The 26,038-nt window shown below is 40.3% G+C and overlaps 1 protein-coding gene across 3 annotated transcripts in view; it reads right to left on the bottom strand.

The window, feature by feature from the left end:
• CTNNA2 (catenin alpha 2) overlaps positions 1-26,038 on the bottom strand; it is a 522,290-nt gene that overhangs the window by 217,594 nt on the left and 278,658 nt on the right. The window contains exon 8 of one of the 3 annotated variants that reach the window (XM_064448881.1): positions 22,638-24,649. The exons of the other annotated variants lie outside the window; for them this stretch is intronic. Within the exon in view, the coding sequence (XP_064304951.1) occupies positions 24,644-24,649 (6 nt within the window). The 3' untranslated portion in view covers positions 22,638-24,643. Of the gene's footprint in view, positions 1-22,637; positions 24,650-26,038 lie in introns of those variants that run through there. 3 annotated transcript variants of the gene reach the window in all.

Genomic DNA, 26,038 nt, shown 5'->3' with positions numbered 1-26,038 from the left:
GAATGGCCCTTTTGACTTTAAAATCTATAATGGCCATAGATTAGGAACAGCTCCCTGGAAGGCAATGCAGTTACATGGATTGGGAACTGATGTGAGATGAAAGTCATTCATGACAACTCTGTTATATTTCTTTTTAATAATGGATGTCCATAAAGAACAGCTCAGTTCATTTTTAAATGACTGAACTTTTTGAAGCGATCTGCTAATGGCTTCAATGACATTGACAAAAGCTGAACAACATTTATCAGGTACATAAAGCTGAGAACATGGTCTGTACCCTGCATCACAGAAATTTATCCTACGCTGCCCCGTACTTGCTGACATCTTTAAAAAAATGGCTTTTTTACCAATAAATATTAATACTGTCTCAAAGGACAGATGATATAAAATTCTTCCATTTCCCAACAAACCAATATACTTTATCTGTATAAAATATTGGGTTTTGACTTGTGTCTGGAAATAATGCAAACAAGCACTTTAATAAACATAATTACTCCGTTGAGTGTGTGTGGGGAAAGCTGAGTAACCTCAGATTTACATCCTTTTTAAATAAAGATTGTGTGACAAGGTTGCAATATTTCACCTCATTCAGTTTGGATGTTTTCTCTGGGATTTGCCAGATGCGTGCACCTACATAAGCAGGAATGAGCTATAGCTGTTTATAGGACTGGAATTTACTGGTAAAATAGATTCATCACAATAGAATCAGAGAACATATATTTTTTCTAAAACATGTACTATAAACCCTTCGTATTTTGGCTTCTTCATGATTCGTATTTAAATATGATTATTTTCCCGTTAGAACAATAAAACAGACTCTCTTTTTTAAATGGCAGGAGTCCTCCATTGACAAAACAGAATGATGCACTTCAGTCATATACTGACACTTTTATTAATACACTGACATAACAGAAGCAAAATAATAAACCACAAGAGTAATGATTATTTAGCACGGATTATTAAGCATGGCTGTGAAGGGTAGAGATGCTCAGTGGATAGGAGAAGCCAGATCTTATAGCTACAATTTTCTCTGAAGTACTGTAAATATAAGTTCATTTCTCAGAAATTTATATACCCGAAGACTATTAAGAAATTACTATAAAACCAATATGGACTCTCAGAAGAACTTCAAAACTTAGAATTGAATGGGGCCGCTAGGCAGCCTGCAACAGTTGCCTCAGAGATTATAAAACACTTTAAAAAAATCCCTACAATTAAGTGAAAGCCTACAAATTCTGAGTGCCAAAGTTACAAGTAACCTTGACAGCAAGAAAAGAACATGGCAGCTTACAACCGTCACCATTGCCCTGGCTCCCTTCCACCATATGGATTACATGGAACAGGCAGTTCTGAAAGGTAGACCGGACAACCCGGTCCCAAAAATCCCTGCTGATTTGTTGAAAAACAGAGAATTTTGTATTGGCCCCAAATCTCATGACTTTAACATCCCTAAGGTGAAGAATTTAAACCCAGTAGGAGCACGCTGTCTGTAAGGGATCTCTAGGTGAGATTCTCCAATAGCTTATGGCGAGCCAAAAGGAGTCAGAGAAATGATGAAACCAAAGTAGGAAGAGAAGTAAAGTCTTAATGATCATGAAAAGACTTATTATGAGATGACTAGAGTATAAACAGACTCCAAGTCTTAGGTACATCAAAACATTGCATTTTCAAGATAAATGTTCTCTGGAAATAAGAAGGTTTCTTATTCTTATCATCATAATCGTTGCTAGGAAAATGGGTAAATAAAGTACTTCTTTATAGCTGTCTTCAAATTTTGATTAAGTTTATCCAGATTTAGGTCTTGTTTCTCTTCCACTTACAAAAATTGTCTTACTCAATTGTACAAATAAGTATCTTGGTCTGTGAGTCTCTCCATAATTAGTGTATCAACGCAGAGATTTGAACATCCATCTACTGCATAGAAACGCATTACCAGGCAAGGGTAGATGAGCAAGGTATAATTAGGCTTTTTACGGCAGTTGAAGAGCACCACCACATCAGTAGGATTCTGTGATTTATTCCTTAACAAAAGCTCTACAAGAAACTATCTGGTACAATTCTGTTCGGAAAATTCCCTCAAAGATTTGCAACCTGTTCAAAGATCAAAGACGGACAATTTTCCCAGTGAAGGGAAGTTATTAGTGGAATCCCACAGGGATCTGCTTTGGATCTTGGCTCATCTTTATGTCCAGAAGTGATCTACAGCTGGTGAGGTGGTGAAATCTGCTTATGATACCAAAATATTCAGCATAGTCAAAACTAATCGACAGTCTGAAATGTTGCAAGGAGCAAGAAAAAAATTAAAACAGCAAAAAACCAACCACCAGCTGAAATTCAGTATTAAAGTGCTTGCAGCACCCCGACAGTATATTTACAACAATATTTCCTACTTTAGCAATTCGCTCAGGAAGGAAATCTTACGTCAGTCTGGGTTGTTCTCTAAAAGCACAGCTATAATGTTCCTGGATGATCAAGAACACGAACGGAACTATTTTGCAGGGGTAAGAGAACAACACAGAGACCATCGCCATGGAGCCGTACAGCTGTGGGGTGCGCCCATGCCACAGGTGAGCCAAGGAATAGAAAATACAGACAAGGGTAATAAAAGTAAAAAACTTCTTCCATTTAAAATGAGCTTTGTGGAGAAAGAAGGAAAGAAAAAAAAAAAAAAAAGCAGACCTATGCATTTTTAAACTTAATGGAAAAGGTGAATAGAAGGTAACTATTCATTGTTCTCATTATACAAGACCTTGGGGACAACTGCATTGAATGATTAGACAGGAAAATACTTTCTCGCATACAAACAGTTGTCATATATATCTTGGAGCCATACATAAAAGGACTCAAAAAGCAGTAAATCAAACTCAGGAATTATTGCACAAGATGTCCCAGCTGCAACTTTTATCTCAAAGGTTCTTTACATCCAAAAGAGAAGGATCACTCAGCACTTCTCCTGCTTTGTTGTTTACAGAAGCAGCTGTTAACAGCTACTCTCAGAAACAGGTTAAGCCTAGAGATCTTTGGTCCGTCTACCTCTGCAGATAGAAGTGCTTTCTTGCTCTGTTGCAAACACCCTAACCTGTCTCCACTCCGACATGCCTTACGGAGTCCCCAACATGTTGCAACATCTCCGATAGCTCCCCACAAAGAACCCATCACCCCGTGCTGTCCCCAGATCCTCTCTCTGTTGTTCATAACATCTCTTCCCACCCAAACTCCTCAGGTGCCATGGAGCCCACCCATCCCAAACCTTTCCATGCAACCCCGAGCTCTTCCCACGCTCCTGCCTCACATCCCTCAACCCAGAGAGCCCTTCCTGGCTGCTGCAGCTCCTCCTGCTCTGTCTGATGAGGCCCCGAATGGTGCACCAACACCCACTGCTGTCGGCTGCTCTCTGATGCTGAGCTCTCCTACAAGTTTCACTGTCCCTGGAGAAGTAAAGCCCTTGCGCTTGCCCTCACGAAGATCATAACCCAACAAAAACCCTCAGGCAGAAAGCTGTTATCAAAAAATGACATGACTCTGGAAGCCAAAAAGGAGGACATAAAGGAGAAAACCAGGTATAACTTGTTTCCAGGCAGAATAGGTTCGGGTGGCTAATTTTCGGAACATTTGCTTCTCTTTTCAGTGCTCCGTTTGGGGCGGGGGGGGGGGGGGGGGGGGGAATATCCTGCGTCATTTACTAACACAAAATGCTCTTCTGAAGTGTGAATGCTTAGTATCTTTAACAATCAGGCAATTTATTCAAATGCCTGAAGACGGATACAATAGAAAATTATTTCCTTACTGTCAGTTTTAAAAAAAAATAGTACACTGAGATCGACAGTTTCTGTACTGTTGTAGCTTATCTTAGAAAGGCTTAAAAAAACCCTTGAGAACTCCACAACAAGCATGTAGATGGGTTAGATTTTTCTGTTAAAAATGTTTCATTTCCAGAAGGCATAAATAATTGCTGGGAGACCAATCCTAAGTCTTATCCAAAATCAGCAGGAAGACTCCTACAGACATCATCATACCTGGATCAAGCCCAAGGTTTGTATTATAGCTTAATGTATTTTTATACTGGCGCTGCGATGAATTCCAACAAAAATAAAGTTTTAAAATGTTAAAGGGGAAAGAATAGGTTACACTGCTACATCCAGGGAAATTTTGAAATGGATGTGCTTCCTACATGCAGAGCCTCAGTTCTGCTCTGCTGTTCCTGTCTACAACAACATAAAAGTCCCAGTAGGTGTAAAAATCTTCTCATAATGCTGTCTCCTTTTCAATACATACAAGACAAATGCACTCCCTAAACATATTTCCCTTCAGAAACTGGTAGTTAGGTAACAATTTCATCTCCTCTCCTCCCCCTTATTTAACTCCCATATCTCCTTTCTCTACCTCTAAACATTTAAAGAGCTTTATACCACTGCTGATCCCAGTTTGATTAAATTTGCAAGGCTGCTTATTTCCTGCAGTGATTTGAGAAATAATCTATCAATGGAGGTCTCAGCTTCTCAACAGGATATACTTGGGAACACGTGCTCTTTTCTTTAGGGGATAAATCAGCTTTTCAGATGCCACTGCTTAACCTGGGCTGAGAGGCATCCAAATCAACAGTACTGAAATTTTAAGAGGAAGTTTCTTAAAGCAGGTAAGAAAAATACTTTGATAAAGGTAATTGAGCTTTAAGGTGGAAACCTTTACCTACAAACACAAACTATCACCAGATTTAAAAAAAAAAAACCCACAACCTAATCCAAGATGAATTGTATTAGTACTTTCCTCTAGGGATTATTAGTGATTTCATACTGTCCACTTTCAAAACATGCCAGGGAAGGACCGGTGAGCACATTTACAATACTTGATTAAAACTATAGAGGAATTATGGTAGAAAACATGAGCATTTTTACATCAGAGAAGAAACAGTGGTGAGATCTCATTCCCTCACAAATGTTGGGTCAGCTAAGACCATGAATCATGAATCTGAGCATCATTTTTTCTTACAGCGCATCAGATACAGCTGCTGGAAGTGGGATGCAGTAGCTGGTTTACGATCCAGCGCTGGACATCATGAATTTCAGAGTGGAATCTTGTCTGAGAGATGAAAGACTGTAGGAATAAAAGATTAAGGGCAAGAGGGTGTGAAGTCATGAATATTTGTACTTCTAGAGAAGCTGAACCTTGCCCACATACTCCTGCAGCATTACTGCATGGTCCTTAATGTAAACAGCACTTTTTTTTCTCTCTCTTGCTCAGTGAAAAATGGTGGTAATTAGATAAAACTGCAAAGATACCAAGAATTTAATTTTGTGCTTTAACAATATAGAAATTAGGCACCAGCACAGCTTCCCTAAATGAGGTTTGCTTCATTTCCCTGTCTCCTAGACAGAATGCTCCCTCCTTCCAGAATAAAATACACAGAAAACTACAATAGCCCAAGGGAATCCCCTCGACAACGGATCCCCTCCAGAAGATGGGCTCACGGAAAGAGCAATGTTGGGGAGGCTCCAGATAGCAGCCTGAAGGAAACCCAAGGCATACGCCTGTCCCCAGCTACCTGCTCTTTCCCTTTCCTCCAATTTAAAGGGAATAAATTTGCAGCTTACCTAAGTCTACTAATTCCTCCTAGGCTTAATATAAAGTTTCTTCAGATGCAGGTTAAACATTTTTCAGCTGGTGAGCTAAGGCACAGCTGCAGCTCTCAGTAGGATCTGTATCTTTGCTGGTCAATGCAGCCAACTGAGCCCTGTGGAAAGACCCGGTGGGTAACAGCCTTCTGAGAGCAACTTGTACCTTGATCAATAATGTCAGCATGCCAGACTATGCCGTATTTAATTGATAAGCAGAAGGAGAAACACTTCATTGGAACGGGATTTGTACATAAGGATTTAAGCATCAAAATTTGGGCTGGTTTTGGAGAGGGGACTGCTGTTTTGGTTTTTAACTTGACCAAAGCTATTATATTCTAAGTGTGAAAAATTTACTGAAAAATTACTGAATGTATTACTGAACAAATCAAATAAAGGGGAGCATACTTTAATGTCAATATTGCACTGTATTTTAATTTCTGGTGCCTCAATAAAATAATCTGAAATGCCTATCCTTCCTCCTATAATTTATCTTGCAGAATTTTTTTTTGCAATGAATATTAATGCCCTTTGCTGGTCTGATGTCACTGATATCAGTATTTATTGCTGATTTTTATTAGCTCTGCTATTATAATTCACAGAAAACAAGGCACAGCACAAATAAGAAATGCTGTAAATCACTATAGAAAGCAAAAGCAATCAAGTTCCTATCAAGGCATGCATTTTAGGCCTGGTTCTAATAAAGGACTTTATTGTACACATAGACTAAGCCCATCTATATGTTTTAGGTAGGTACAGAATTTTACATGCTTTATCACATCAAAAACAAACTTCCAGGTATGTGAACAGAAGAAAGAACAGTCATTCATTATTAAAAAGTGACTTTGTGCTACAATCAGCACTAGTTTGCATGGGAGATATACAACCCCACTGGAGCACTGCACGCAGCTCTGGAGCCCTGAGCACAAGAAAGACCTGTTGGAGCGGGGCCAGAGGGGGCCCAGAAATGCTGCGAGGGCTGGAGCCCCTCTGCTGCGAGGCCGGGCTGGGAGAGTTGGGGTTGTTCAGCCCGGGGAAGAGAAGGCTGCGGGGAGACCTTATTGGGGCCTTTCCAGTGCTTAACGGGGGACTCTAGGAAGGGTGGGGGAGACCTCTTTAGCAAGGCCTGTTGTGACAGGACAAGGGGTGATGGTTTGAAACTGAAGGAGGGCAGATTTAGGCTGGATCTAAGGAAGAAATGTTTTATGATGAGGGTGGTGAAACCCTGGCCCAGGTTGCCCCGAGAGGTGGTCGATGCCCCATCCCTGGGAACACCCAAGGCCAGGCTGGACGGGGCTCTGAGCGACGTGATACTGGTTGGGGATGTCCCTGCTCACTGCAGGGGGTTGGACTGGGTGGCCTCTAAAGGTCCCTCCCAACCCAAAGTATTCTCTGATCCTCAAATACACAAAGTATTTCCCTTTAAGGTATTTGGAGCAGTGTAGGATTATGATATCTCTTGCAGACTGTTCACGTTGCTCCAGTGGCCAAAGGACTCCCACTCCTTGACAGAAGAAGTCTGAATAATAGATATGTGAGAGTACGGTAGCAATGTAAACTGACAAGACTCCTCTCAAATATAACAGGAAAAGAAACCAAAATCTTGCAGGTTTTGGCAGACAACCTGACTGTATAAAATAATTTAAAAAAAAATCATTAAATAACACACACTGAAGGGTCAACCTTTTTAAATAGACTGAGTCTGTGGTTTGTTTAGACCTTTTTCAAAGACTGGCATTTGTCCCAGGCTGTGTCAATGGGAGCTCTGGAAGCAATCTTAAAAGCAGCACTACTGCTTCTCCACCCACATTGAGGTTTATGAGGTTTTCCAGACACTCGTGTCTGCCATCAGATGCCAAACCCATTTGGTATTTCTGTCATCAAGCTTAGCATGATGCTTTAATTATTCCTTAGGTGGCAGGCATAAAAATATAGGGGTCCTTAAGTTAGTGACAGAATTATAATGCAAGTTATGTAAAATTTATTTCCCTCTTAAAATACATGAGTGCAAATTATCAAGTAATTCTATGGATGACTTAAGTTCATGTATTTATTTACTTATTTACTTATGGGCAGAAAAGAGGGGTGACTGGTAAATTTATAATTTTTTATATATATATATGTGTGTGTATATATATAAAGATATATATAAAAAAATAACCTGACATTGTTGCCGTGTAAATATTGAACGAGAAGTTCTACAGAAGATTAAAGGAAGTTCACTTGCAAAACCAGGGTCTTTCCATATCTAACATTGGCAATATTTGGCACAGTGATTTCTGGAAAATATAACACTGTTAGAGAGATTTCACTTAAACAAAATTCTATTATAAAGAGCTTGGTTTATAATGAAGCAGACATAAACTGTAGGGAAAAGATCAGAAGCCAATATGTGAGGCTGATTACACATTCTACAGAAGTCGGTTTTATATCATAATGGAGAATCTGCAAGCAAATTTCCATTGCAAATATAATTTATCTATAAATATTAATGCGTAAATATTAGCTACAAGTGTTTCATACAGCTTGCATATCCATGATGTAAATAAAATAGTTTACTATTTCTTATTACTTGTAAAACAAGATTTCTGGAGATGTTTTATATATCTAAATGATATAATTAAAATAAAATTATAACACCATGTGTGCAGGATGGGACATGAGATTCATCATTACAAGTATACTTGCACTTCATAGGAAAAAACTGTGACCATATTAAGGATAATAGTAAAATGTAAACTTCAATGAGCAATGTTATATTGCCTCTTAAGATATAAAATTAAGAATGCTCTATACATAACTATACTACTACAACACCAGTTATTACTCTAACCATAATACTGGTTGAAGCCCATTCAAAAAGCAGCCTAAAACTTCCTAAGCTCTGCCAAGACAATATGTTGGAGGTGGAATACACTCCCAGGGTAAGAGGCAGATCTTTACTTGGCAAATTTTAAAACATCACAGTAGGAGAAAAATCTTAATTTTGTATGAAAATTGAATGAACGACTTAAAATGGCATTTCATTCATCCTGCGAAAATACTGCCGAGGGATGGAGCAAAATTATTCCCCAAATCGGTTAATGCTCCCGTGTAAACACACGAGAGTGAATGAGGAGCTCTGCTGTCAGGTTGGGATGGCCATTCCCACAGAAGAGAACACCAAAACCAGGACATCCAGCATGGATAGGAAGGCAGAGAAAGGGAAGGAGCACAAAATTTATCTTACCTGATGTGAGCCACCCTGAAGTTGAGCCTATAAACTACATTAGACAGGAAAAAAAAATGGATATTCAGAGCCTGATTCCTCCCATCCTAAGACGGGCACCTGAGGCAGAGGATAAAATTATCCTTCGCATCCTTTTGCTCCCAGTATGGAAAACATAGGGGTGCTTAATTTGAATTGTCTAAAGAGCAGGTGAAGCGCCGAAAGGGCAGAGCTTTGGCTTTGTACCTGCCACAGCCCAACGCAGCTGAATCCGCACTGGGTGGAAATTAAGAACGGTCTATAAGCAATATTTTGATTAATTTTCCACACACACGTAAAGAACAACACAGATACATTTCATGCCCACCTCGCTCCTGAAACAGCACAATTGCAGGCTGTTCCTTTTTCAGGGCGAAATACCCAAGTTTGCCCCCGGACAGATGTGGTTGTCATTCTTTTGATCACGCACAACAGAAAACAAGCAACGGAAAGAACCACGGCAGGTTTTCCTAATGTATGTGGTACGAACTGAACTCCACTGTCATGCTCCGAAAGCCAGTCTAAGCATGGTGTTAAATGAGTTATGAAAAATATGTCAGGTGATCACTTGGCATTGATTTGTGTTTGATTCAGTCTGTTAAAAGAAAATAAATATGTATTATATTAATGACACTGTAGGTATGCCATACAATTGAGGAACACAGTTTTACCTATTTAATGCTTTTCATTATAGACTGTGTTTGTCAAAAACAGACCAATGTACCCGTGAAAGAATAACGTACCACTGGTTTAAAAACAAGGTCCAGGCGTTAACGCAGTCTTTGCAAATAGCTTAAAACATAGGAACTGCATATAAATGACCAATTCATTCCATGCATACTTGGAAAACCCTTGAAAGGAAATCTGCAGGGACAGCAGCGATCAAAAATTGAAATAATTCCAGATGAGAACAATTCTTTCAAGCTGAACCAATCAGTTCCTTTCCAATTCATAACCACAGCATGATATTCTCTAGATTTATGACTTTTACATTCTATGTGGAGACCGCAGCCTGGGTGAACCACACTCTGCTAGTCTGTGCATAAAGTCGTATTAGCTTGGATATTCTAAGACCACACACAGCTATTTCCCAGATGACTGCGGGGGGTGGTGTCAAATACAATTTAATATTTTTCCTGACATTTATTAATTTTTATTTCCTTAATTGTGGTCAGGGAAAAAAATACGGGAATTTGCTAGGACACATGCAGACTTATGGATACTGAACTATCTGCAAACCACCATACTTGGGTCTGCCTAAAGACAGAGTGTATTGCTGCTGAAAAACTAATAAATATAAAATAATGAACTCTGCAGTGATAACGTACAGGGTGGACCCAGTGTTAATACCTACTAATGTCTCCGTTCCCATCCTTTGGAGGTGATACAGACAGCTGAAACATCTTACCCTGCAAATCTCCTTCAAAACATTGGCACACAGGAGTGAAAAATAAACTAATTTTATTTAGCGTTTATTCACTTTTTCCTACCGTAACTGCCTGTTTCACTAACCAGAGGATTGGGATACAAATGGCATGTTCTGAGACAAGCTGGAACTACCCGGAGCTATGACTGGGGTGACCATTTCACATGCACCGTGCCTGCCACTGGTACCCTACTTTCGCAAATAGCTACTAATAAAGAATTTCCCATCGCCTACACAGGCAATCACTTCTGCAATGCAAGACATGTCAAGTCACAGTCTGAGCTATCCTGTGATAACTTTCTATAATTCAAATAGTTCTACTGCATAAATAACTGTGAAATAAATACCAGTGTTTGATTAAAAAGTAAAAAAATGCAACAGCGGCAAATTGCATCCAATACTCTGTTTAGGAAAATATATAAATGAAGCCATTGCTTTAGGGCAGGAAATGCAATTTTCTTTCAGTATAGAGCATTTAATGTATTGGAATCCAAATTTGGCTGATAAACATGTCTAGCCAAATAAAGCAGTCTTTCCCAGTAAATTTGAATAGTTTTAATCAACTTGTTTATCATAACTAAATATTTATTTGCTAATTAAAATCTTAAACACAGGGCTTTTAAACTTAAGGGAACTAAGCACAGTAGGTCTATATTTGTTGAATATGAATCCTATGCTGTTTGTAGTCTGCAGTCTGAATGAACTGAGGTTTGTGCACTCATGTGTGCTGGTCTGAACCCATCTGCAGGCTTTTGTGCATATACGTGAACTTGAACATTATCAGAGAATCAGAGAATCACAGAATGGGTTGGGTTGGGTCGGGTTGGGTTGGAACGGAGCTTTAGAGGCCACCCAGCCCAACCCCCTGCAGTGAGCAGGGACACCCCCAACCAGACCAGGTCGCTCAGAGCCCCGTCCAGCCTGGCCTTGGGTGTTCCCAGGGATGGGGCATCGACCACCTCTCGGGGCAACCTGGGCCAGGGTTTCACCATCCTCAGTGTAAAACACTTTTTCCTTACATCCAGTCTAAATCTGCCCTCCTTTAGTTTCAAACCATCACCCCTTGTCCTGTCACTATAGGCTGTATTAAAAAGTCTGTCCTTATCTTTCTTATAAGCCCCCTTTAAGCACTGAAAGGTTGCAAGAAATCTCTCTGAAGTCTTCTCTTCTCCAGGAAGAGTTCTCTAAATGAACACATGAACCCCTCTCACTTTCGGTATAACTTGATAGAAGGCCAATAGCAGCTCTAAAGATACCTAACTTATGAAAATCCAGATTTAGGAAGGTAGAGGAGAGACATTCTATTTGTTCTGCCCCTTATAAAAATGCTGTAATGTAAACTCAACCTTCACTATTCACCAGGCAACCCAACCACAAGCCCCACACCTGGAAGAGACAGCTGTAGTAGTTCTGTGATCCACAGAAGTGTTTCTTTTCCCTTCAGTCTGGGCTAGATTTAAGAGCAGACAACCCATGTTCTAGTTTACTTAAGCTGAGACGGCAATAATCTTTTACAACTTAGCTAATTAATTTTCCATTTGGGGATGAAATTTTGTCTGTCCAATGATGCTAATGGTATACATGAAAACCAGAGCTTTTAGTGTTGGGTTTGGTCTGAAGCCTGTTAACATCAACTGAAGTGTTGCAATTCAGGTTCCTTTATGGAGAATCAAATCTCACCTCATCGGCTTTACGCTAACCACCATATTTTTCAGTAACTTATTTTCCTCTCCTGCTTTATCACTGCAGATATTATTAAAAATGGTTTAATAGAGAAACACTACCGAAAGAATAATTGAAAAAAAAATATTAAAGCACCTTCAGTGGGCTTTTTTCCTCTCTCTTTCCAGTTTTGCAGGACTAGTCAGAACTTGGACTTGTCATAACTCTGAATGGCTCAGGCAACTGTGGCTTTTTTCTGGTCTCTTTAGAGTGAGAGGAGGTTCTCAATTTATTTGGGATCTGTTTTCTTGGGTGACTTCAGTTGATCCAAAGCTCTTTGGGCACATTTTGAATCAGTCTTTAGTGACCTTAAGTTCTGCCGGTGCTTTTCGCTGTCACAGGATTATTGTTCAAGCCATTCAGTTCTGCAAAGAACAAGTCCAAAATTCGTGTTGCTTGATTTGCAGCCCGGGTAATGAGCAGTAAAGCAACGAATTATAGTTCAATAAAAAGAACTGACAGGTGATCCCAGTTTAAAATTTTTGCTAGAATCTCCCTAGCTAAACAATGAGGAACTGGTTTATCTTTGATTTTCTGCTCAATCTGCTAAATCCTGACACTTCTGAATATTTTTACCCGCTGCTGCAGTACAGGATTATCAGATTTAGAGATTCCAGGGTATTATCTTATAAATGGGACAAAACACAGAGCGACGCTGCTATAGCGGCATTCCCCATGCAGCGTTCCCCAAATAACCTCTATTAAACCCAATACTGCGTATTCCAAAAAGAAGAAAATTCAAATCAGAAAAGGATCAGCTCTTGAAAAGCACATTTATTAGCCAGGCTAAAAGTAATCTTATGCAGGGTTGATTCACAAATATACATAGAGGAGAATCTATGTAAGAGCAGGGAAGTCCTTCTATAATATTTTCCTTACTTCTGAAATCATATATAAATATATAGATATACAGGGAGAGAGAGGGAGAGAGATCACACAGTCACTTAGCTCTGAGGACACTTCACGGGCTTAGTAGCACCATATGCTTTTGTTTCCTGAAGCAGTAAGGTAGATGGAAGGGGTAAGGTGGACGTGAACAGTCCATTCAAAGGAATAACATTACTTGAAAATTTAAAGACAGGTGCACCTTGAACACCTTTGTGGTAAGAAACTGAAAATGCTCCTGGCACAGCGCACTTTTGGCACAGTTTACATTTTCTACCACACGTGACCTACCCAGTCGTGCCCCTGGGTCTCTCTATATGTTTTTAAATGAAATGTACATTTATAAGTTTGATGCTAAACTATGCACTCATCTATTCAAATGCAACCCGATGTCTCCTGCTTTTGGTCAAAGTTTCCTTCCTGTGCTTTTGATTCATTCCCTGATGTCTCTTCTTTTCCTTGTAAAAAACACCCTCATACTTGCACTCTGTCTGACTTAGAGATTGTACAGTGGGGACATCTCGTCTTTACTGTCATGAAAGTATTGGATATAAGAGCAATATATTCAGGGAATCATCCCCAGAACAAACCAGTCCTCCTTTACTCTTCCTGGAATGGGCTTCTTGCAGCAACTTAACAGTTCCTTGCAAAGGAAACATTACTAGTGGGGCTCAGGGAATACACTGAGTGTATTGAAGGACCATATCTTGCCAGATCACATACAGAATCACCCATACAAACAACATTTTTATAAAAAAAAAAAAAAAATAAAATTAAACTGCCAAGACTCCAAATTCAGAAATGTAATTAATGCTGCAGGCTTGAAGAAAATCACCCACCTAGGGAAATCCGGTTTCCTCTGGAACCAGCTAATGTAGATGTAGAAAATAAAGATTACTACCAATAAAAAGCCCTCAGACCTACGCTAGTTGGGAAGGCAAAGTAGGTTCAGAGCTCCTGTCCATTTTGTGTGCCTGAAATGGCTGACATTTTTATATTCACGCAAGCTGCAGCGTAACGCACCTCAGACCAAAGACCTTCCTAAACCCAGCCCAGACAGGTAACAGCAAAATCCCTTCTTATTAGGGGGAATAGGATTGATCATACAGAAGAAGGTTCTTACAATGTTAATAGCCATAATATAAATATTCAAAACAGCTATAATTTTAAGCTGGCAATTAAAAGAAGGGGAAAAAACCCAAACGCTTCTCAGAGTGCAATTTGAAATAAATTTATCTCCATGTTAAAAAGGAAATTTATTAAGTTTGTCAAGTGTTTTAATGAGACCTTCATCTTAGAGCGAACACAGAATCGATGTCTGAAGGGAAGTCCAGCTCATCAGGCTGCACCAGCAATACTTGCTGACATATTCTCCCTTTAATAATGTATTATCCTGACTTATACTTTATACGAGTCGCCTTGTCTTAACAACAGTAAATACAGCCACAAGGCAATGAGAATTACCAGCAGGATGATGACACTAATTGTACTGTCTTGACTTGAATTAAAATTGCTGAACAGTAAATGAGATTACTAGACTAAAGATAATCTTAATTTAAATGTGCAGCTGCATTTATCTCATCTCAGATGCAATTTTCCAAAGTGCTTAAAATAAATAGTACCAGACAGCCATCTAATAGAAATAGAAGGTTTTAAAGATAATTAAAAGTGCCCTCATATGTTTTGTTCTATTGCCATATTCTATAACAAAGAGTAATTTGCAGGTCAGAATATGAAAATCAGGTAATTTCTTAAATTGTTGTAATTTTCCTTGCCTTTGATGCTGTCTTCTATTTTTTCTTGGACATTTCCAAACATGAAATATGTTTGAAGAATAGAAGATCAAATAGTTAAAATAGATGAAATTTCACACACTCATGACTTACAGATAGTCTATCCTGGATCATATAATTTTCTTGTAAGCATTGCGAAGTGTTAGAAAAGCTTTGTGAAAATAACTTCAAAATATTACTTAGCCTACCAATTCTAAATAGCAGCTAATGTGCCATTTTTTTCCATTAAAAGATTATCCTGACAAGCTTAATTAGAAGATTCACAAACAGAAAATGTGCTTTCATTGTATTTGCATCCACGTCTGTCCCCAGAATATATGAGACCTCCCTGAAAGCATCCTTTCCTCTTTTTTTTTAATTAACATGAGACAATATATCAAATACATGCAATTAGTGAGGGCTCCTACACTGCCATATATTTGCAATCCCAGGTTGTCTGCAGATACTTGAGCAAGAGGGAGGATCCTGACTGGCACAATGTAAAGCCTCAAAATTAAAAAAAAAAAATAAAACCCAAACAAACCTCAAAGCCATCTGAGAGAAATACTTCTGAACGGATTAAAATATTGTTTTCACATTTTAAAATGTGGATTTTCACCCGATAGGAGACTCAGCATCTTTGTGAAAATATCTCATGCTCTCTGCATGCTCTCTTCCACATTTCCTCAAACCTCATCATTCTGAAGTAATATTTAGTATTAGTTATGTTACTACACGGTAGTTAGGGAGTATTTTCTATACCCCCAAAGTCATCAAGCACCTTTCTTTCCAGTGTAAATTGGATCAGGGCTGCACGTAGCTCCATTTGGAGTGGAAAATATGATTTTCAACTGTAAAGACGCTTGTACATAACATGACCTGGAGCACAGATGGTGTATTAAAAGTTTTAAGGGGTACCACCCTTTCTCTCTTTTTTTTCTACATATAAACTCACACCTGAACTGTATGTCTGTTAATGTAAACATTTTTCCCATGGTAAATATCAGCTTCGAGAGCAATAAACTAGGAGCGCTATGAGAAAATAAAACAGTAAGGGAATGTAGCAATTATTAATAAAAAAAAGGCATTTTAATCTGAGCATAGAAATATATTGACAGTATAGATTGCTACACTGTTAGAGATCTAAAGTCCCTATACTTACATATAATAGGGCCAGGGTACTTTTAGGGCACCATACACTCATCTTCAGAGAGATGTGTAGAACACATCGGCTGAGCCATCCGCTGAAATTCCCCGGTTTTCCCAGGAACTACTGGAGGTTACAGCCAGCTCAGATGTAGGCTTCCACGCTGTGAATGCTGGAAGTACAGTGAGATGACTCCTCCTGCTCTTGTAAAGGCCTGGTGGCTGTGGCTTTTTGGAAGACTATACGAACCAGTATCTGCACCGGGGTCAAGCACGCTACTACGCGTCCACTGCACCTTGACACGTGAACTTAACTGGTACAGTTGCATAAAATCCTCAAAAGATGGCTTCCGTCACCATCATATCCCAATCTCCCTTTCCTTTTTGCACAGCTAGAAATTACAAGTATTCTGTTGAATGTCTGCTTTTCTATGACCTATCTGACTCAACAGGTTGCGATGCTCTTCATGCAGACTTACAGACAGTAGAACGTGGCCTCCCTCACCCTGCCATCGCTTGTGCTGTCAGAATACAAGTATTTCCCTGAGTTCCCACATTTGAATGCTTTTGCGTGTAGCTCTGTTTGTCTGAACATGAGGATTTCTATTGATCTTCATTTCAAAGGCAATTCTTTTTATAATTGATAATTTTTCATGCCTTCATAACTCCAGGGTGGCATTTAACAACAGACTCCAGCAGACTGTGGAAGTGCTGAAATGTAAAGGTCAAGGACAAAACAGAAGCTTTCATGAATTGCAGCCCTCACACAATGTTCCTTATGGTGCTGGGTTAGAGTTAACTTTCTTCACAGTAGCTACTATGGGGCTGTGGTTTGGATTTGTGCTGGAAACAGTGTTGGTAACCCAGGGATGTTTTCATTCCTGCCGAGCAGGGCTTGCACAGAGCCAAGGCCTTTCCTGCCCCTCACCCCACCCCACCAGCGAGGGGCTGGGGGGGCACAAGGGGTTGGGAGGGGGCACGGCCGGGACAGTGACCCCAACTGACCCCAGGGATGTCCCACACCACGTGGGTCATGCTCAGCACATAGAGCTGGGGGGAGGAGGAGGAAGGGGGGGACGTTGGGAGCGATGGCGTTTCCCTTCCCAAGTCACCGTTAGGCGTGATGGAGCCCGGCTGCCCTGGGGATGGCTGAGCTCCTGCCTGACCGTGGGAAGGAGGGAATGGATTCCTTGCTTTGCTTTGATTTTATACAGTTTTTCTTTACTTATTAAACTGTTTTCATCTCAACCCACAAGTTTTCTTATTTTTAGTCTTCCAATTCTCTCCCCCAGCCCACTGAGGGGGAGTGAGTGAGCGGCTGGGTGGGGCTTCATTACCAGCTGTGAAGCTACCGTGGGGCTAAACCATGATAACCCTTTTTGGCGCCCAACGTGGGGCATGAGGAATTTGAGATAAAGAGAGTAACTGGGAGAGGTAATGGACAAAACATGGACTGAAAACAGCTGGAGATTGAGAAGTGGTATCATGCAAAATTTCTGTTGTTGCAATCGTGGTGAGGGATGAGGGGTGGATTTTGTGTAAATTGTCCAGTTTTGTTCGGAATTCTGAAGTTATTTCATTTTTGGTGTGTGAAATTCTTTTTTTGTTGATGTGAGTGAAGTTTGTGAAGATTGTGAAAACTGATGGATGTTAATTTTAATGATAATTTTAAAAAATGTGACTCACAGAGGCAAGGGGTGGAATGTATTGGGTTTCTAAGGCAAGGTTTTGGTGGCAGGGGCACTACTGGGATGGCTTCTGTGAGAAGCTGCTAGAAGCTTCCCCGATGTCCGGCAGAGCAAATGCTGGCTGGCTCCAAGATGGACCTGCCGCTGGCCAAGGCCGAGCCCAGCAGCAATGGTAGCGGTGCCCCTGGGATAACAGATTTAAGTAGGGGAGAAAAAAAACCCGTGCAACTTCAGCTGGAGAAAGGAGTGAGAATATACGACAGAAACAGCCCTGAAAACACCAAGGGCAGTGAAGAAGGAGGAGGAGAAGGTACTCCAGGTGCTGGAGCAGATATGCCCCTGCAGCCCATGGTGAAGACCATGGTGAGGCAGGCTGTGCCCCTGCAGCCCCTGGAGGTTAGCGGTGGGGCAGATATCCCCCTGCAGCCCCTGGAGGTTAGCGGTGGGGCAGATATCCCCCTGCAGCCCCTGGAGGTTAGCGGTGGGGCAGATATCCCCCTGCAGCCCCTGGAGGTTAGCGGGGGAGCAGATGTCCCCCTGCAGCCCATGGAGGACCCCACACCAGAGCAGGTGGATGCCCAAAGGAGGCTGTGACTCCATGGGCAGCCCACGCTGGGGCAGGTTTGCTGGCAGGACTGGTGACCCCATGGGGACCCACGCTGGAGCAGCCTGTTCCTGAGGGACAGCACCCCGTGGGAGGGACCCACACTGGAGCAGTTCATGAAGGACGGCACCCAGCGCGAAGGATCCACATTTGAGAAGTTCACAGAGGGCTGTCTCCCGTGGGAGGGAGCCACGCTGGAGCAGGGGAGGAGTGTGAGGGGTCCTGCCCCTGAGGAGGAAGGAGCGGCAGAGACAGTGTGTGATGGACTGACCCCAACCCCCATTCCCCATCCCCCTGCGCCACCGGAGAACAGGAGGGAGGGAAATCGGGAGTGAAGTTGAGCCCAGGAAGAAGGGAGGGGTGGGGGGGAAGGGGTTTTAAGATTTGGTTTTATTTCTCATTACCTTACTCTGATTTTATTGGTAATAAATTAAGCCAATTTCCCCAAGTTGAGTCTGTTTTGCCCATGACGGTAATTGCTCTCCCTGTCCTTATCTTGACCCACAAGACTTTCATTATATTTTCTCTCCCCTGCCCAGCTGAGGAGGGGGTGACAGAGCGGCTTTGGTGGGCACCTGGTGTCCAGCCAGAGTCAACCCACCACACTTACAAACACGCTTTTCAAATTAGCAAGATCTCTTGGTCCTGAGCACATGTAAGGAAATGGACCTGGTTTGTCACCTGAGCTACATTAAATAAAATATTATATAATCTTATGCCACCTCGCTCAGAATTCCCTGCCGTTCTGCCCATCCACGGTGCTGGCCTTGACTTTGCCAGGTCTCATGAAACATTCACGCCAATTCTCACAGACTTATTTCTCACAAGTCGTAAAAAGCCAACTATATTTCAAGTTGTGATAAAATGTCCCAATATGGATGAATCAAGGTCTGTAGCAAAAAATTCTGTCCCTTTCTCTGCCTTTGATGGTGAGGGTGGTTGGTGGTTTAATCAATGAAGTCCCCTTCTCACCTCCAAATGTACACAAACATTGAGGTTGACTTAACCCTTCATTAATTACTACCCACCCCTCTTAAAAAGTAAGAATAAATTAATATATGTCACACCTCCCAGAAGGATCCAGGGACTATCTACAAGGATCAATAAACTTACAGTCAAGATTTACTGTTGTTTAAAAAACCTCTTCCCTCTGAGTAGATGCAACTGCCTATTGGTAGCAGCAAAAAGAATTCACATTCTTCCAGTGTAATATTCAGTTATCAATACTCTTTGATCCTTTTTTCCCCCCACGAAAACCTACTTTTATAAAGTATAATCATTATTCTTTAATTCTCCTACTAATATTATGGTATCCAATGATATGATCTAAGTAAAGGCAAGCAGTGACTGAATTCAGCATAACTGCCCAATGCCATGTGATTTATTAATGCTGGTGACTATATATTTCTCCACTTTTTATAATGATCCCATGAAAGTTGTTCCATTAATTTGAAAATGCAATTGTTTGAAAACCATTCTTATATATATTATGAATCACGTTTAAAACTGACGTAAGACTGATGCTATCTGTTTACACGTACTACGTAACAGATGATTCATCATGGCGTCTATGTAATTTGATACAGGATATCTTGTATGCATTCATATTTTTCCTTTCCTTATATTTCTGTTGTCATATATTTCTAAAGTCTATTCTTTCTTGCTCTTTTCTTAACTGTGGGGTTTTTCTGTGTGTGGTTTGTTCGGTTTTGTGTTTGTTTGTTTTTTTTTTAATAATTCCTAGCATTTAAGCATTATGTATTTAAAAGACTGCTTCCATTTAGAGCTCTAGCTTGTCATCTTTGAGTAATTCTTTCATGATTATTTGTAAAGATAAACTCTATGGTGAATCAATTATATGAGTCATCTAATTAATAGGCATAAAGTGTCATAATAAAGAACTTAATTCAAAACACAGTCTTTCAAACTGACCTTCTTCCGTATTAGCAATGTCTACAGTAATGTTAAAATGAGGCAGCTGGGAGTTGCTAGAAAGAAGACTAACAAACAGAAGGGTGGAGGAGGAGATGTAAGACACAAACAAATCTGAAAATCTTTCAATTTCCTTAAAAAAAAAATTACAATACTGGATACTCTGATATCATTTTCTTTTAGGAAATGATGGAGGTTATATTGAGTACTTTAGGTCATTATGATTTCTGAGGAGTAAAATGTAAAATCCAATTATACATAAGCATTTTTGCCTTCTGTGCCACTGATCACCTATCCTCTTTCTCGCCTTCATGACTCCTGAAGTGCTGTGTACTTGCATGTTGCAACACAACCAGCTTTCTGTCATGTCTAATTATTGCTTCTATGGGAAAAAACTGAAAATCAAACATTAATACATTAATTTGCATATGAAAAAGCCGCAGACAGATTAAGGGTTGGTTTAATTTCATCTAACCATAAACATGTAAAACTGAGACATCCAGCCTAAGGCAGTTATCTAGGCTGTCTTAAGACACATGGAAGACAGGAAGGATTCTTCAGATGATACAGTCGAACCATCACAGGCAACTATTCTGGATTATGATGAATCCCCTTCTGAAGATAATTCTGCTGAATGCAGAGGGATCACAAACAAGATTAGATATGACCCTTGCATTTGAGACAGAGTTTGGAGGCAAATTCTACTCTCTGATTTTCATCAGACTCTATAGCACGGCTAAGGCACAACCAAGACCCTTGGTCTCATGAGTCCCTTAAGCACAAGAACCTTTCCTGGGCAGCTGTATGACTGGAATGTTTTCTCTAACAGACACAGCTGATGCATCACACAGGAGAAACTGATAGAAAAATCAGTAGATGTGGTGCTTGAGGATATGGTTTAGTGGTGGGCTTGGCAGTGATAGGTTAGTGGTTGGACTCGATGATCTTAAGGGTCTTTTCCAGCCTTAACAATTCCAAGATTTTATGATTCTATGATTTACCAAAAATGCATTTCCAAGCCACAATTTGGCCAAGTGGACAACACAGTTGATCCACGTGGATGTTTCACAGCACCTCATTAATCTGCCCAGAGAAATAAAGTTCCCAGAGGTCATCCACTCACAGGCCGTGGTGTATTGAGCACATAGACCTGAATGGAGCTGGTAGCACCCCACATTTCATGGTTTTTTGAGACTGCATTAAAAAAGTGAATTAAAAGTTCAAGCTCCCTATATACGATTTCTGGTAATTTTCAGAAAAGTTTGGAAAAGTCTGAAAAAAAAAAGTAGAACTTAGAAAGAAGAATGGTGGGCTTTTTCAATTTTAAGACTATGCCTACATATCATTTATCAAGAGCAGCAGAAAAATTGAATTCCATTTTTTATCCTTTCTTCTTTCTTAGAACTCGCTCCACACATGTTCCTTCTTTGCTTGTTGAGTCTGGAGGGGAGGAGGCTGAGGGGAAGCCTTTAGCTCTCTACAGCTGCCTGAAGGGAGGTTGTAGCAATGTGGAGGTTGGTCTCTGCTCCCAAGTCACCAGTGACAGGACGAGAGGGAACGGCCTCAGGCTGCGTCAGGGGAGGGTTAGGTTGGAGATGAGGGAAAATGCCTTCCCTGCCAGAGCGGTCAGGCCCTGGCACAGGCTGCCCAGAGAGGTGGGGGAGTCACCGTCCCTGGGGGGGGTTCAAACACCGTGCAGCCGTGGCACTTGGGGACATGGTTTAGGAGGCCTGGGGGTGTTGGGCTGGCGGTTGGACTTGATGGTCCTAGAGGTCTTTTCCAGCCTTAATGATTCTATGATTCTTCACTGGACCTATCTATGTCTGCAACAAAATTCCGGTTTCAAAAACGTAATCTCTTTACCCCAAAGCTTTCTGAATGTTGTAGTAGAAGTCTCCCATATCCACTGACTAAAGTACCCCCAAACTGTTTTTTACAATACAACAATAGTACTTTAAAGAACTGTCAAAAGCATGCTTTATAAGAAAAAATGTGCAACATGTTTAAGAAGGTCTATTATTCCATCTGAAGAGCTAAAAATCATTCTCATGGCATGTAATAAAAAAGCATCATGTCTTAGTAGATATGTAGTAGGAATTAAGGATGAATCTTTCAAGAAGATCTTGTGTTGCGGAAGAAGATTTTCAAAACCTGTTGATTTTCATTATATTAACTCATGGATTTTCATCCACTAAGGTGTAACCATAAAGCAGGATGTGTTATAGAAAGAACACAGAAATAATAATGTCCTAGTCAGTGAGTTACTGAAGTGAAGCAGAGGTAGGCTAGGCTCAAGAGAAAAAAAGAATTCTATCCATTCTTGCACTTCTGCAATATCCTTTTGGATACTTTAAATTATATGACACATATATTCTGATCCTGAAAAATTAAGGCATACTTTCTGGACAGTAAAGGCAAACCCGAAGAAAGAGCATAAAAAATAATAATACATGGACTTTGTTTCCTTTCTTGCTTGAGGAAAAAGCCCCCATCAAACACAGCCTTCACAGCAGCTATAAAAACACACGCTTCCCTAGGGCTACAAAAGGCAAGTTCTATTTTACCTCTCCCTTTACATCAATTTTCTAGCACTATTCTGACTTTTCTCTTTTTTCTTTTCTTTTCTTTTCTTTTCTTTTCTTTTCTTTTCTTTTCTTTTCTTTTCTTTTCTTTTCTTTTCTTTTCTTTTCTTTTCTTTTCTTTTCTTTTCTTTTCTTTTCTTTTCTTTTCTTTTCTTTTCTTTTCTTTTCTTTTCTTTTCTTCTTTTCTTTTTTTCTTTTCTTTTCTCCAAGCTCAGTCTCCTGGCTGCCTTTCTTTTCCCTTGGTTTCTTAATCCTGAACTCATGTAACAGTCTTTTCTTTATATTTTATTTTACAATCTCCTTCTGTGACTTCACAAGCTTACCTACCTCTGGAGTTTTCCTGACTCAACTAGTGTTACTGAGAGACATGAGATGGACCGAATGTTCCTCTCCCACATCTGTGTCTCTCATTTTTACACTGTTTCATCCATTACCTCACTTACATACCTTCATATGAGTGAAATCGTCCATGGAAGTATCTAACATTTCCCCTGTTATGCCCTAAGCTTTGACTGTATTGAGATAATCTTGATTCCCCACCTACCTATTGTCATTGCTGCGTCCTCTGTAGACACATGCCAGTAATGCCCTATGGGTCTTCTGTTTTCAAATCCTGTTTCTGTTTACATGCACTCTGCCCTGTTGCGAGAATTTTCCTGATTCCTCCTCTGTTCTGAACACTAGACTCACCCGTCTTCCCTTCTGCTGGGTGTAAAACAGCTTAACTAACTTCTGTAAGCAAATTCATAACTACCTGCAACACTTCCTGAAGACAGTAACCATCTTAGTAATGGCTGCAGTCTCTATCCTACAGAGAATGATATGATTTATTTCAGCAAAGTGCATTTATGGAGAAAGTGGCCCAACCTTCTTGGCAATGAGCAGATTTGAAAAAAAAATAAATTAGAAATACAGGACTTAAAATGGCATAACACAGCTGAAAATACTGTTTCAAGACTATCTCAGAGTTTTGTGTGATTTTCCAGACTGCTGTAGCACTCAGGAACTTTGCCCGAGCTCAGCTCTTTGCTCACTTCTCATCTCGTAGCCATGTGAAATACGAGCCCCCTAGCACACCCACACTTTCTCAATCAGCACAGAATGGCACCTTTGCGTTATTTAAATGCTTCAGTGTACAGGAAGGAGCATATTCCCTTCCGTGCCTTCAACTACAGCCTACAGCAAAGGTAACAGTGGTACTTTCCGCATGCATGGAGTAGCCTGGCAGTGGTCAGTACTTACACAGAAAGCCTCCAAGAGTAAGCGGCGGCGTTGATGCGAGATTGCAGCTGGCCTGCTTCTCTCCATGCCAATAGTAAACTAAGGACTTGGCACAACCTGAGCCAGTGGGGAGCTATTACACGTGCTAATATCAAATGACATAAAATCAAATAAAGTCTGAACAGCTTGAGGTCAAGTGTTGAAGAAAAAAAGACAGAAATCATGGTGTTGTAACTAAGACACTCCGCTGACGAACCGATGTCTTGCATGACTTGGGATGTTCCCTTAGATTTCTGAAACAAAATGCTGTTCAAGTTAAATGTTATTCTGCCTGATGGGACTACTTGTCTCGTAAGAAGTTATTTAATGGGACTGTTAGCAGAAAGTCTTCTTTCCTGTAGCCCAGTTCTTAATAATTAATCTTAGACTGATAAAATATGCCCTACCTCTTGCCTACTTAGAGCGTAGGTTCTTTAGAGCAGAAATCTTTCTTTATGCTTCTGGTAATTCCAGTAAAAATCCCTATTTTCACCACATTCTAATTTGCTTAATTATTTTTCTATATTGCCCTTTTGCCCCAGTATAATACATATTCTTCAATACTTCCGTATTTTCCAAATGCTGTTCTATCTTTTTGAAACTGCTACAACTTTTTAAAGGATGGTTGTATTGTGATAATAACTAAACTGTTAGTGCAAGTGAAATGCTTTGTAAGCTTTGAAGGGAAAAGGGCCGTATACAACTCATCATCATTTAAAAAAAAGTACATCTTAGGAGGCACATGGAGATATTCTTCTGCTGCTTTTTTAAACCTAAGAAGAAAAGAGAGAGGGAAAGACACAAAAAAAGGGGGAAAGGAGAAGAAGACAATAACAAAGAGAAAGACAAAGTTAAGTGAAATAAGAACCAGGAAGGTGAAATACCACTGAAAGTGGAAGGAAAATACGTGAATCTCCGAACATCACTTCTAAAAGCAATATAATTTTCACAAACTTTTTGATAGACTACCTTCTCGTAGTGTTTTTCCATTTTTTGGGGAAAAAAAAATCTTAAGCTTTTTTTGATTTGGAATATATATCCTCACAACTTAATATTCCAACCTCAGTTTTGCATAAGAATGACTTTAATTTCTTTCCCAGGTCTTCCTGAGAATTGTCAGAATACATGATTAAACAGTATCAATCCCTTTATTAAGGTCATTTAACAATCCTCATGATAATAATTTACCCAGCTGTTTGAAATTTATTCCAGAGTTAGCAGCCGTCAAGGAGATGTCCTGTTTGTACGTGGCCAAAGTATAAGTTTCAAGAAATCATTATTTGCACCCTTTGCTGTAAAAGCTTGCCAGAAGCATGCTGCTAAAACCTCTCACGTTCATCATAAGGTCCATAACGTTCTACTAACTTGACTTGCTTAGACTTTGTCACAATACTTATTGGTGGACTGATCCCCCCAAACTAGAAACAGAACCATACTTCTAAAATAAGAGCAGTGTCTCAAGCAACCGAGCGATGCTCTAAGAGTTGTGTGGAAACTGGAATTCCCATTTCAGGAAAAAATCCCCGGAGATGCAGAGGAGAGTGGTCTTGAACAGGTATCACATTTCTCGTCCTGTGGAAATGCCACAGTTCTTTAGCAGAACTCAAGCTACCATTCAATTATTACATTCTTCCAGTCTCCTGGAGCTATCTGGAGTACCCTCACCGTGAGCAAGCACTGAAAAAGTGGACAGGAATGTTGGAGAGCTGATGTAATCAGAACTTAGCCAAAACTGTGACATTTGGCCTCAATATTTCCCATGGAAAAAAATGTTATACTGGGAAATTCCCAATGGACTTGGGTTATCCTCTTTTCAGAGAGCTCGGCCACACTGAAACTGAAAGGGAAGATAGATCTAGAAATCCCATTTCCTTCAGATCATGCATCAACATCAGAAGTAACTCACATTCACATGTATTGACATTCTAAAAGCAGCCGTCAGGACCGGGCTCGGGCTGGGTACTGAGAAAAGAGTGCACACCTTGACAAGTACCACACAAATTATTTTCAGCAAGTTAGCACCAAAACTAAAGGCAGGACCCTGAGGCTTACCCACACGGTTTCTTCTCATTTTCTTTTGACTTCTTGCTGACTAGTCCTGTTTTCAACTATCCAGCCTGTACAGTGCATGAAGTAAGGAGCCTGCAGAAGCAGCCTCGTTC

This window comes from Phalacrocorax carbo, chromosome 4 (assembly GCF_963921805.1).
Source record: "Phalacrocorax carbo chromosome 4, bPhaCar2.1, whole genome shotgun sequence".
Lineage (NCBI taxonomy): Eukaryota > Metazoa > Chordata > Aves > Suliformes > Phalacrocoracidae > Phalacrocorax > Phalacrocorax carbo.
This window is presented reverse-complemented; position numbering and strand designations above follow the sequence as displayed.